Genomic DNA, 14,511 nt, shown 5'->3' on the forward strand with positions numbered 1-14,511 from the left:
CAATGATACCAATGATAGCAATACTAATGCTAATCAGACACCTACAGTAGAGGAAGAGGTAAGCAGGAGTTAATGAAAAACACAATGATACCAATGATAGCAATACTAATGCTAATCAGACACCTACAGTAGAGGAAGAGGTAAGCAAGAGTTAATGAAAAAACACAACGATACCAATGATAGCAATACTAATGCTAATCAGACACCTACAGTAGAGGAAGAGGTAAGCAGGAGTTAATGAAAAACACAATGATACCAATGATAGCAATACTAATGCTAATCAGACACCTACAGTAGAGGAAGAGGTAAGCAGGAGTTAATGAAAAACACAATGATACCAATGATAGCAATACTAATGCTAATCAGACACCTACAGTAGAGGAAGAGGTAAGCAAGAGTTAATGAAAAAACACAATGATACCAATGATAGCAATACTAATGCTAATCAGACACCTACAGTAGAGGAAGAGGTAAGCAAGAGTTAATGAAAAACACAATGATACCAATGATAGCAATTCTAATGCTAATCAGACACCTACAGTAGAGGAAGAGGTAAGCAAGAGTTAATGAAAAAACACAATGATACCAATGATAGCAATACTAATGCTAATCAGACACCTACAGTAGAGGAAGAGGTAAGCAAGAGTTAATGAAAAACACAATGATACCAATGATAGCAATACTAATGCTAATCAGACACCTACAGTAGAGGAAGAGGTAAGCAGGAGTTAATGAAAAACAAAATGATACCAATGATAGCAATACTAATGCTAATCAGACACCTACAGTAGAGGAAGAGGTAAGCAAGAGTTAATGAAAAAACACAATGATACCAATGATAGCAATACTAATGCTAATCAGACACCTACAGTAGAGGAAGAGGTAAGCAAGAGTGAATGAAAAACACAATGATACCAATGATAGCAATACTAATGCTAATCAGACACCAACAGTAGAGGAAGAGGTAAGCAGGAGTTAATGAAAAAACACAATGATACCAATGATAGCAATACTAATGCTAATCAGACACCTACAGTAGAGGAAGAGGTAAGCAAGAGTGAATGAAAAACACAATGATACCAATGATAGCAATACTAATGCTAATCAGACACCAACAGTAGAGGAAGAGGTAAGCAGGAGTTAATGAAAAAACACAATGATACCAATGATAGCAATACTAATGCTAATCAGACACCTACAGTAGAGGAAGAGGTAAGCAAGAGTTAATGAAAAAACACAATGATACCAATGATAGCAATACTAATGCTAATCAGACACCTACAGTAGAGGAAGAGGTAAGCAAGAGTTAATGAAAAAACACAATGATACCAATGATAGCAATACTAATGCTAATCAGACACCTACAGTAGAGGAAGAGGTAAGCAGGAGTTAATGAAAAAACACAATGATACCAATGATAGCAATACTAATGCTAATCAGACACCAACAGTAGAGGAAGAGGTAAGCAAGAGTTAATGAAAAACACAACGATACCAATGATAGCAATACTAATGCTAATCAGACACCAACAGTAGAGGAAGAGGTAAGCAAGAGTTAATGAAAAAACACAATGATACCAATGATAGCAATACTAATGCTAATCAGACACCTACAGTAGAGGAAGAGGTAAGCAGGAGTTAATGAAAAACACAATGATACCAATGATAGCAATACTAATGCTAATCAGACACCTACAGTAGAGGAAGAGGTAAGCAAGAGTTAATGAAAAACACAATGATACCAATGATAGCAATACTAATGCTAATCAGACACCTACAGTAGAGGAAGAGGTAAGCAGGAGTTAATGAAAAACACAATGATACCAATGATAGCAATACTAATGCTAATCAGACACCTACAGTAGAGGAAGAGGTAAGCAGGAGTTAATGAAAAACACAATGATACCAATGATAGCAATACTAATGCTAATCAGACACCTACAGTAGAGGAAGAGGTAAGCAAGAGTTAATGAAAAACACAATGATACCAATGATAGCAATACTAATGCTAATCAGACACCTACAGTAGAGGAAGAGGTAAGCAGGAGTTAATGAAAAACACAATGATACCAATGATAGCAATACTAATGCTAATCAGACACCTACAGTAGAGGAAGAGGTAAGCAGGAGTTAATGAAAAACACAATGATACCAATGATAGCAATACTAATGCTAATCAGACACCTACAGTAGAGGAAGAGGTAAGCAAGAGTTAATGAAAAAACACAATGATACCAATGATAGCAATACTAATGCTAATCAGACACCTACAGTAGAGGAAGAGGTAAGCAGGAGTTAATGAAAAACACAATGATACCAATGATAGCAATACTAATGCTAATCAGACACCTACAGTAGAGGAAGAGGTAAGCAAGAGTTAATGAAAAAACACAACGATACCAATGATAGCAATACTAATGCTAATCAGACACCTACAGTAGAGGAAGAGGTAAGCAGGAGTTAATGAAAAACACAATGATACCAATGATAGCAATACTAATGCTAATCAGACACCTACAGTAGAGGAAGAGGTAAGCAAGAGTTAATGAAAAACACAATGATACCAATGATAGCAATACTAATGCTAATCAGACACCAACAGTAGAGGAAGAGGTAAGCAAGAGTTAATGAAAAAACACAATGATACCAATGATAGCAATACTAATGCTAATCAGACACCTACAGTAGAGGAAGAGGTAAGCAAGAGTTAATGAAAAACACAATGATACCAATGATAGCAATACTAATGCTAATCAGACACCTACAGTAGAGGAAGAGGTAAGCAGGAGTTAATGAAAAACACAATGATACCAATGATAGCAATACTAATGCTAATCAGACACCTACAGTAGAGGAAGAGGTAAGCAGGAGTTAATGAAAAACACAATGATACCAATGATAGCAATACTAATGCTAATCAGACACCTACAGTAGAGGAAGAGGTAAGCAAGAGTTAATGAAAAACACAATGATACCAATGATAGCAATACTAATGCTAATCAGACACCTACAGTAGAGGAAGAGGTAAGCAGGAGTTAATGAAAAACACAATGATACCAATGATAGCAATACTAATGCTAATCAGACACCTACAGTAGAGGAAGAGGTAAGCAGGAGTTAATGAAAAACACAATGATACCAATGATAGCAATACTAATGCTAATCAGACACCTACAGTAGAGGAAGAGGTAAGCAAGAGTTAATGAAAAAACACAACGATACCAATGATAGCAATACTAATGCTAATCAGACACCTACAGTAGAGGAAGAGGTAAGCAGGAGTTAATGAAAAACACAATGATACCAATGATAGCAATACTAATGCTAATCAGACACCAACAGTAGAGGAAGAGGTAAGCAAGAGTTAATGAAAAACACAATGATACCAATGATAGCAATACTAATGCTAATCAGACACCTACAGTAGAGGAAGAGGTAAGCAGGAGTTAATGAAAAACACAATGATACCAATGATAGCAATACTAATGCTAATCAGACACCTACAGTAGAGGAAGAGGTAAGCAAGAGTTAATGAAAAACACAATGATACCAATGATAGCAATACTAATGCTAATCAGACACCAACAGTAGAGGAAGAGGTAAGCAAGAGTTAATGAAAAAACACAATGATACCAATGATAGCAATACTAATGCTAATCAGACACCTATAGTAGAGGAAGAGGTAAGCAGGAGTTAATGAAAAAACACAATGATACCAATGATAGCAATACTAATGCTAATCAGACACCTACAGTAGAGGAAGAGGTAAGCAAGAGTTAATGAAAAAACACAATGATACCAATGATAGCAATACTAATGCTAATCAGACACCAACAGTAGAGGAAGAGGTAAGCAAGAGTTAATGAAAAAACACAATGATACCAATGATAGCAATACTAATGCTAATCAGACACCAACAGTAGAGGAAGAGGTAAGCAAGAGTTAATGAAAAACACAATGATACCAATGATAGCAATACTAATGCTAATCAGACACCAACAGTAGAGGAAGAGGTAAGCAAGAGTTAATGAAAAACACAATGATACCAATGATAGCAATACTAATGCTAATCAGACACCTACAGTAGAGGAAGAGGTAAGCAAGAGTTAATGAAAAAACACAATGATACCAATGATAGCAATACTAATGCTAATCAGACACCTACAGTAGAGGAAGAGGTAAGCAAGAGTTAATAAAAAACACAATGATACCAATGATAGCAATACTAATGCTAATCAGACACCAACAGTAGAGGAAGAGGTAAGCAAGAGTTAATGAAAAACACAATGATACCAATGATAGCAATACTAATGCTAATCAGACACCAACAGTAGAGGAAGAGGTAAGCAAGAGTTAATGAAAAACACAATGATACCAATGATAGCAATACTAATGCTAATCAGACACCAACAGTAGAGGAAGAGGTAAGCAAGAGTTAATGAAAAAACACAATGATACCAATGATAGCAATACTAATGCTAATCAGACACCAACAGTAGAAGAAGAGGTAAGCAGGAGTTAATGAAAAACACAACGATACCAATGATAGCAATACTAATGCTAATCAGACACCAACAGTAGAGGAAGAGGTAAGCAAGAGTTAATGAAAAACACAATGATACCAATGATAGCAATACTAATGCTAATCAGACACCAACAGTAGAGGAAGAGGTAAGCAAGAGTTAATGAAAAACACAATGATACCAATGATAGCAATACTAATGCTACTCAGACACCAACAGTAGAGGAAGAGGTAAGCAAGAGTTAATTAAAAACACAATGATACCAATGATAGCAATACTAATGCTAATCAGACACCTACAGTAGAGGAAGAGGTAAGCAAGAGTTAATGAAAAACACAATGATACCAATGATAGCAATTCTAATGCTAATCAGACACCAACAGTAGAGGAAGAGGTAAGCAGGAGTTAATGAAAAAACACAATGATACCAATGATAGAAATACTAATGCTAATCAGACACCAACAGTAGAGGAAGAGGTAAGCAAGAGTTAATGAAAAACACAATGATACCAATGATAGCAATTCTAATGCTAATCAGACACCAACAGTAGAGGAAGAGGTAAGCAAGAGTTAATGAAAAACACAATGATACCAATGATAGCAATACTAATGCTAATCAGACACCTACAGTAGAGGAAGAGGTAAGCAAGAGTTAATGAAAAACACAATGATACCAATGATAGCAATACTAATGCTAATCAGACACCAACAGTAGAAGAAGAGGTAAGCAAGAGTTAATGAAAAAACACAATGATACCAATGATAGCAATTCTAATGCTAATCAGACACCAACAGTAGAAGAAGAGGTAAGCAAGAGTTAATGAAAAAACACAATGATACCAATGATAGCAATTCTAATGCTTATCAGACACCAACAGTAGAGGAAGAGGTAAGCAAGAGTTAATGAAAAACACAATGATACCAATGATAGCAATACTAATGCTAATCAGACACCAACAGTAGAAGAAGAGGTAAGCAAGAGTTAATGAAAAACACAATGATACCAATGATAGCAATACTAATGCTAATCAGACACCAACAGAAGAAGAAGAGGTAAGCAGGAGTTAATGAAAAAACACAACGATACCAATGATAGCAATACTAATGCTAATCAGACACCTACAGTAGAGGAAGAGGTAAGCAAGAGTTAATGAAAAAACACAATGATACCAATGATAGCAATACTAATGCTAATAAGACACCAACAGTAGAGGAAGAGGTAAGCAAGAGTTAATGAAAAACACAATGATACCAATGATAGCAATACTAATGCTAATCAGACACCTACAGTAGAGGAAGAGGTAAGCAAGAGTTAATGAAAAACACAATGATACCAATGATAGCAATACTAATGCTAATCAGACACCTACAGTAGAGGAAGAGGTAAGCAAGAGTTAATTAAAAACACAATGATAGCAATACTAATGCTAATCAGACACCTACAGTAGAGGAAGAGGTAAGCAAGAGTTAATGAAAAAACACAATGATACCAATGATAGCAATACTAATGCTAATCAGACACCTACAGTAGAGGAAGAGGTAAGCAGGAGTTAATGAAAAACACAATGATACCAATGATAGCAATACTACCGTAGCTACTCGCTTATAAGTCGATCCGACTATAAGTCGGATGCCCTTTTCAGCTCCAAATTCTGAGGATTTAGTCTTGACCCTCGTATAAGTCGGACAAAATTTGGACATTATTGTTTGCAGCTGACAGTTACTGAACGCCGGTAAAACCAATGCAAATCCAGGAATTATATTCATTTTCTGCATGAATGTTTGTTTGGTTTGAATTTAGTTGATGTTGATTAAGATAATTTATATAGCTGTTTAATAATAAAGATGTATTTATTCTTGTTGTTTTGTTCACTGTTTGATTACAGATTAGCCATGTGTTGTTTACGTAATGCATCAATGATTTTGTAGGGTATGACTAACAACCTATTGTTTGAGAAAAGCGAACATAAACCAATATGAACCTGAAAAAATTTAAAGTCAATCAATATTTTCACAGCACACATAACTCAGTGTTAAAGGAGCATGTACACTTCATAATTCTCATTATATTGTGATGATTTATAAAGGATTAAAAAAATTAAGTGAAGCTAATCAACTTTATATTAAAATAACTCCCAACTCATTAGTGTCATCTGTTCACCTATCACTGATGTTTTTCACACCTTTAATGAATACAACTCTTTGTCTCTTAATTAGGGGTTATCAATGGATTATATTGGCTTGCCAATCAATTTTGTAATCTTTGTGTTTACCTGAGACATTTTAATGAAAAATATTTTGATCTTGGGAATGAATCATAAAATTATTTTTGATTATTGTATGATTTATAAGTACTGAATTGATATCATGATATCACAATAATGACACAATAACTCAGCTGAATACATCCTTTTACATAGTTGGTACATTGTTATCTCGTTTTCATTTTTGGTTCTTGGCTTTTTCTTTTGGGTTTATGCACAAACCATTTGACCATGAAAATCAATACACAAACCGGAAGCAGTCGGAAATTCAAAACAAATTGACAGAAAAATGTTAACAGAGAACAAATAAAACACAAAGACAGTATTGTAGTCATTTATTTTCAACAAAAACTTTTAATTTAGGGATTTATGTAGGTTTGGCAATCACCGACGTAGTTTTGACCAGGAAATTCACTCCTGACCACTTCTCTCGAGCTTGGATTTTTCCTCTGGTCGCTTGATCTCGCTTATAAGTCGGTACCCCTCTCTGGATTCTGAATTTTACTCCCAAACTTCCGACTTATAAGCGAGTATCTACGGTAATGCTAATCAGACACCTACAGCAGAGGAAGAGGTAAGCAAGAGTTAATGAAAAACACAATGATACCAATGATAGCAATACTAATGTTAATCAGACACCAACAGTAGAGGAAGAGGTAAGCAAGAGTTAATGAAAAACACAATGATACCAATGATAGCAATACTAATGCTAATCAGACACCAACAGTAGAGGAAGAGGTAAGCAAGAGTTAATGAAAAACACAATGATACCAATGATAGCAATACTAATGCTAATCTGACACCTACAGTAGAGGAAGAGGTAAGCAAGAGTTAATGAAAAACACAACGATACCAATGATAGCAATACTAATGCTAATCAGACACCTACAGTAGAGAAAGAGGTAAGCAGGAGTTAATGAAAAAACACAATGATACCAATGATAGCAATACTAATCAGACAGCTACAGTAGAGGAAGAGGTAAGCAAGAGTTAATGAAAAAACACAATGATACCAATGATAGCAATACTAATGCTAATCAGACACCAACAGTAGAGGAAGAGGTAAGCAAGAGTTAATGAAAAAACACAATGATACCAATGATAGCAATACTAATGCTAATCAGACACCAACAGTAGAAGAAGAGGTAAGCAGGAGTTAATGAAAAACACAACGATACCAATGATAGCAATACTAATGCTAATCAGACACCAACAGTAGAGGAAGAGGTAAGCAAGAGTTAATGAAAAACACAATGATACCAATGATAGCAATACTAATGCTAATCAGACACCAACAGTAGAGGAAGAGGTAAGCAAGAGTTAATGAAAAACACAATGATACCAATGATAGCAATACTAATGCTAATCAGACACCTACAGTAGAAGAAGAGGTAAGCAAGAGTTAATGAAAAAACACAATGATACCAATGATAGCAATACTAATGCTAATCAGACACCTACAGTAGACGAAGAGGTAAGCAAGAGTTAATGAAAAAACACAATGATACCAATGATAGCAATACTAATGCTAATCAGACACCTACAGTAGAGGAAGAGGTAAGCAGGAGTTAATGAAAAAACACAATGATACCAATGATAGCAATACTAATGCTAATCAGACACCAACAGTAGAGGAAGAGGTAAGCAGGAGTTAATGAAAAAACACAATGATACCAATGATAGCAATACTAATGCTAATCAGACACCTACAGTAGAGGAAGAGGTAAGCAAGAGTTAATGAAAAAACACAATGATACCAATGATAGCAATACTAATGCTAATCAGACACCTACAGTAGAGGAAGAGGTAAGCAAGAGTTAATGAAAAAACACAATGATACCAATGATAGCAATACTAATGCTAATCAGACACCAACAGTAGAGGAAGAGGTAAGCAAGAGTTAATGAAAAACACAACGATACCAATGATAGCAATACTAATGCTAATCAGACACCAACAGTAGAGGAAGAGGTAAGCAAGAGTTAATGAAAAAACACAATGATACCAATTATAGCAATACTAATGCTAATCAGACACCTACAGTAGAGGAAGAGGTAAGCAGGAGTTAATGAAAAACACAATGATACCAATGATAGCAATACTAATGCTAATCAGACACCAACAGTAGAGGAAGAGGTAAGCAAGAGTTAATGAAAAAACACAATGATACCAATTATAGCAATACTAATGCTAATCAGACACCTACAGTAGAGGAAGAGGTAAGCAGGAGTTAATGAAAAACACAATGATACCAATGATAGCAATACTAATGCTAATCAGACACCAACAGTAGAGGAAGAGGTAAGCAAGAGTTAATGAAAAAACACAATGATACCAATGATAGCAATACTAATGCTAATCAGACACCAATAGTAGAGGAAGAGGTAAGCAAGAGTTAATGAAAAACACAATGATACCAATGATAGCAATACTAATGCTAATCAGACACCAATAGTAGAGGAAGAGGTAAGCAAGAGTTAATGAAAAACACAATGATACCAATGATAGCAATACTAATGCTAATCAGACACCTACAGTAAGGGAAGAGGTAAGCAAGAGTTAATGAAAAAACACAATGATACCAATGATAGCAATACTAATGCTAATCAGACACCAACAGTAGAGGAAGAGGTAAGCAAGAGTTAATGAAAAAACACAATGATACCAATGATAGCAATACTAATGCTAATCAGACACCAATAGTAGAGGAAGAGGTAAGCAAGAGTTAATGAAAAACACAATGATACCAATGATAGCAATACTAATGCTAATCAGACACCTACAGTAAGGGAAGAGGTAAGCAAGAGTTAATGAAAAAACACAATGATACCAATGATAGCAATACTAATGCTAATCAGACACCAACAGTAGAGGAAGAGGTAAGCAAGAGTTAATGAAAAAACACAATGATACCAATGATAGCAATACTAATGCTAATCAGACACCTACAGTAGAAGAAGAGGTAAGCAGGAGTTAATGAAAAACACAATGATAGCAATACTAATGCTAATCAGACACCTACAGTAGAGGAAGAGGTAAGCAAGAGTTAATGAAAAAACACAACGATACCAATGATAGCAATACTAATGCTAATCAGACACCTACAGTAGAGGAAGAGGTAAGCAGGAGTTAATGAAAAACACAATGATACCAATGATAGCAATACTAATGCTAATCAGACACCTACAGTAGAGGAAGAGGTAAGCAAGAGTGAATGAAAAACAGAATGATACCAATGATAGCAATACTAATGCTAATCAGACACCAACAGTAGAGGAAAAGGTAAGCAGGAGTTAATGAAAAACACAATGATACCAATGATAGCAATACTAATGCTAATCAGACACCAACAGTAGAGGAAGAGGTAAGCAGGAGTTAATGAAAAACACAACGATACCAATGATAGCAATACTAATGCTAATCAGACACCTACAGTAGAGGAAGAGGTAAGCAGGAGTTAATGAAAAAACACAATGATACCAATGATAGCAATACTAATGCTAATCAGACACCTACAGTAGAGGAAGAGGTAAGCAAGAGTTAATGAAAAAACACAATGATACCAATGATAGCAATACTAATGCTAATCAGACACCTACAGTAGAGGAAGAGGTAAGCAAGAGTTAATGAAAAAACACAACGATACCAATGATAGCAATACTAATGCTAATCAGACACCTACAGTAGAGGAAGAGGTAAGCAAGAGTTAATGAAAAACACAATGATACCAATGATAGCAATACTAATGCTAATCAGACACCAACAGTAGAGGAAGAGGTAAGCAGGAGTTAATGAAAAAACACAATGATACCAATGATAGCAATACTAATGCTAATCAGACACCTACAGTAGAGGAAGAGGTAAGCAAGAGTTAATGAAAAAACACAATGATACCAATGATAGCAATACTAATGCTAATCAGACACCTACAGTAGAGGAAGAGGTAAGCAGGAGTTAATGAAAAACACAATGATACCAATGATAGCAATACTAATGCTAATCAGACACCAACAGTAGAGGAAGAGGTAAGCAAGAGTTAATGAAAAAACACAATGATACCAATGATAGCAATACTAATGCTAATCAGACACCAATAGTAGAGGAAGAGGTAAGCAAGAGTTAATGAAAAACACAATGATACCAATGATAGCAATACTAATGCTAATCAGACACCAATAGTAGAGGAAGAGGTAAGCAGGAGTTAATGAAAAACACAACGATACCAATGATAGCAATACTAATGCTAATCAGACACCAACAGTAGAGGAAGAGGTAAGCAAGAGTTAATGAAAAAACACAATGATACCAATGATAGCAATACTAATGCTAATCAGACACCAATAGTAGAGGAAGAGGTAAGCAAGAGTTAATGAAAAACACAATGATACCAATGATAGCAATACTAATGCTAATCAGACACCTACAGTAGAGGAAGAGGTAAGCAAGAGTTAATGAAAAAACACAATGATACCATAGATGCCAACCATTACGATTTTTCCGTAGTTTTTCCGATTTTGCGATAAAAACTACGCTATTACGGTCAAAGTCGAATAGTTACTGATTCCCAATCATCGACGTTCAATTTTGTAAAACGCGGATTTTTATCATTACTTTTCCGTCCTGGTCCCGTATTTAGGAAACGCCAATGTAATGCTTCCGGTTTCGCGGGAGTTATCAACCTACTGTTGGGTAACTACTGACTTCCGAAGAGGCAAACTTGCATTTTATTTAGTAGCTTTCCCCCTTTCTCTACTTCTCATTGACAAAACAAAAATGTTTGAGTCGAGAACATCTGAACAATTAATGAATGGAATACATACTACAGACAACATGTTAATTGACAAATTTTAGTGTACATCACATTGCAACCACTCGTCAGTAATTTTTATTGGTAAATGCACGTTTATGAATGATTACTGAAAACTTTTCAAAAATACGGAAAATTTGATAGTTTGTTACTGATTGTGTCAAAAGGGGGTTGGCATCTATGTGATACCAATGATAGCAATACTAATGCTAATCAGACACCAATAGTAGAGGAAGAGGTAAGCAAGAGTTAATGAAAAACACAATGATACCAATGATAGCAATACTAATGCTAATCAGACACCAATAGTAGAGGAAGAGGTAAGCAAGAGTTAATGAAAAAACACAATGATACCAATGATAGCAATACTAATGCTAATCAGACACCTACAGTAGAGGAAGAGGTAAGCAGGAGTTAATGAAAAACACAATGATACCAATGATAGCAATACTAATGCTAATCAGACACCTACAGTAGAAGAAGAGGTACTGAAAGTTATAAAACATATACAATACCAATTCAGAGCTCAGACATACATAAGTCTAAATCTGCCTTTGACTTATAGAGGTCTTTGTTTGTAGGTTTCAAGATTTGTCTCCTTTTAATTAAAGACAAATCATGACTTCAATAAGTCAATAAATGTTGAGCAAGAATTATTTGACCTCAATTAAAATTTCATGTACCAAATGTTTAACAATGTTATTGTATTTCAGGCCAAGTTTTTATTCTACAAAGGAATGAAACTGGAGCAGTCTGGACACTTATATGAAGGTAAACACATTATATCAATGGGTTCAGTCCTCTTTAATCTTTAAAGGTTGGAAGCCTATTAAACATCAAACATCAAATTCAAAAATAGGTTTGAAATAAGACACTTGTTGACATGGTTTCTGAATTGTGCATGAACCCATTTTTGAAAAATCTTAATTGTACACAAGGATGTAGTACTTGGGTGATGAGCATTATACTTTTTAATGGTTGATTTCTTGTTATATCGTTTGCAATTCACAATGTACATGTATATGTAAACTATGAAATATGTATTCCTCAGATGAATACTAGACTTGCTAGATGGGTATAAATATGTCTGCTGCATAAATACATGTATAATGAGTCCAAAATTAGTCACTACTTTTCCAATGGAGCAAGTAAAAGTTGTTTAAGTGACCTGTGGATGGGTTTCAAATATTAAAACCAATTAGTAATATTTTAAGGAGTTATGCCCCTTGATAATTTAAATAATATTTGTCTGTTTGTTCAATTTTATATTCTGTTCATGCTTTTCAATTTTATTTTTCTTATTTACAGCAATAAAGTATTACAGAGAAGCCACACATCTGGATTCAGAGATAGAATTCAAATGTTATTCTAGTGGTAAAAGTCCAAGAGGTCAGTTCAGTTGTTAGTATGTTTACAGAAAAGCAACACATATCAATTCAGAGGTAGAATTAAAATGTTTTGTGGCTTGTATATTTTGTGATTTTTCAGTTCTCAAAAAGTGTTTCAATAAATGTATTCTGATTAAATTCCCCACAATTCATAATGGATTTCACACACACACACAATATGACAACCACTTAGGAGGATCCTGACTAATTAATATGTACATTCTTCAGTTTTTGACTCTCATAAAAGAAAGAGAGACATGTTATGTCAGCAATGTATTAGTTTGTGATCAGGTCAGCTAGGGGTTAATATCTTAGTAAAGGCACAACACATTTTAAATGTAGAGATTCTGGTTCTGCCACCCAGGGGCGGATCCAGCCATTTTAAAGGGGGTCCTAACCCAGAACAAAGGGGGTTGGGTGGTTCCAACTACATGTCCCCATTCAAATGCATTGATCATCAAAAAAAAGGGGGGTTCCAACCCCCTCCCCCATTTCTTTTTAGTTCTTTAGCTTAGTTCTAATTTTTGTGAGTAGATCAGTTTAAGATGTTGAAATACTTATGTTAAGTCTGATATTTTTTATGCAGTTGTATTAAGGTGGTACCCAACACTTTCACTAAAATTAATTTGGCTCGTTTAATTTTCATAAAATTTTGTCAAAGTATTTACTTTGACACTTTAACAAAAATTTTAAAATTTTAAAAATTTTGAACCAACCGTTTTGTCAGAAAAAATAAACTGGTTTGATAGCAATTTGACAACCACCAATTTTGATCATTGAGAAGCTTAACATTCCTTTAACAACGCAACGTAATTAAAACGTTTACCTGAATTTACAGAGTTATCTCCCTGTAGTGTTAGGCACCACCTTAATATTTGTAAGTATTACCTTCAGTTATGGTTCATTTGATTTAAATTTGTTACATAGCTGTGCATGTTAAAATACTGTCATTTGAATTTCATAAAGACATGACATATATCTGTGTCAATGTAACTATAACTTATTATTTTTCAGAGAGACAAGAAAGTGAGAGTTCAGTTGGGAGGTAATTTATAACTTAAACATATAACTGATTGTCAGGTAAAACTCTAAAAGACCATTTAAGTCATGGTTACCATGGGTAACAATTCAATCTTAAAAGGAGTATGACAGACAACAAACAACCACTGAAAAAAGGTCAAATCACAAAAATACTAAACTCTGAGGAAAATTCAAAACGAAAGTCTCTAATAAAATGGTAAAATCAAAAGCTCAAACACACAAACAAATGAATAACAACTGTCATATTCCTGACTTGGTACAGTATTTTCTTATTTAGAAAATGGGGGATGAAACCTGGTTTTATAGCTAGCTTAACCACTCACTTATATGACAGTCGCTTAAAATTCAATTATATCATGTATATTGACAACGAAAACCATTAAATTACAGTCTCCTGACTGTTGACTGCTACATACAGAATATGGTGAGAATAAACATGTTTGTGGTCTATCTATATACCATCCCATTATCCTAGAAGAGTGTTGTAAC

At 34.6% G+C, this 14,511-nt stretch overlaps 1 protein-coding gene across 5 annotated transcripts in view; it reads left to right on the top strand.

Moving 5' to 3' along the window:
- Positions 1 to 14,511, top strand: part of LOC139497255 (F-box only protein 9-like) — a 42,091-nt gene that overhangs the window by 14,096 nt on the left and 13,484 nt on the right. Inside the window, exons 1-4 of one of the 5 annotated variants that reach the window (XM_071285417.1) lie at positions 7,857 to 7,931; positions 12,307 to 12,364; positions 12,902 to 12,982; positions 13,996 to 14,026. In XM_071285417.1, coding sequence (XP_071141518.1) covers positions 7,863 to 7,931; positions 12,307 to 12,364; positions 12,902 to 12,982; positions 13,996 to 14,026 — 239 coding nt within the window. In that variant the 5' untranslated portion in view covers positions 7,857 to 7,862. The other 4 variants (XM_071285419.1, XM_071285418.1, XM_071285416.1 and 1 more) reach the window with 4 other exon arrangements.

The sequence above is a fragment of the Mytilus edulis genome, chromosome 12 (assembly GCF_963676685.1).
Source record: "Mytilus edulis chromosome 12, xbMytEdul2.2, whole genome shotgun sequence".
In the NCBI taxonomy this organism is placed as follows: domain Eukaryota; kingdom Metazoa; phylum Mollusca; class Bivalvia; order Mytilida; family Mytilidae; genus Mytilus; species Mytilus edulis.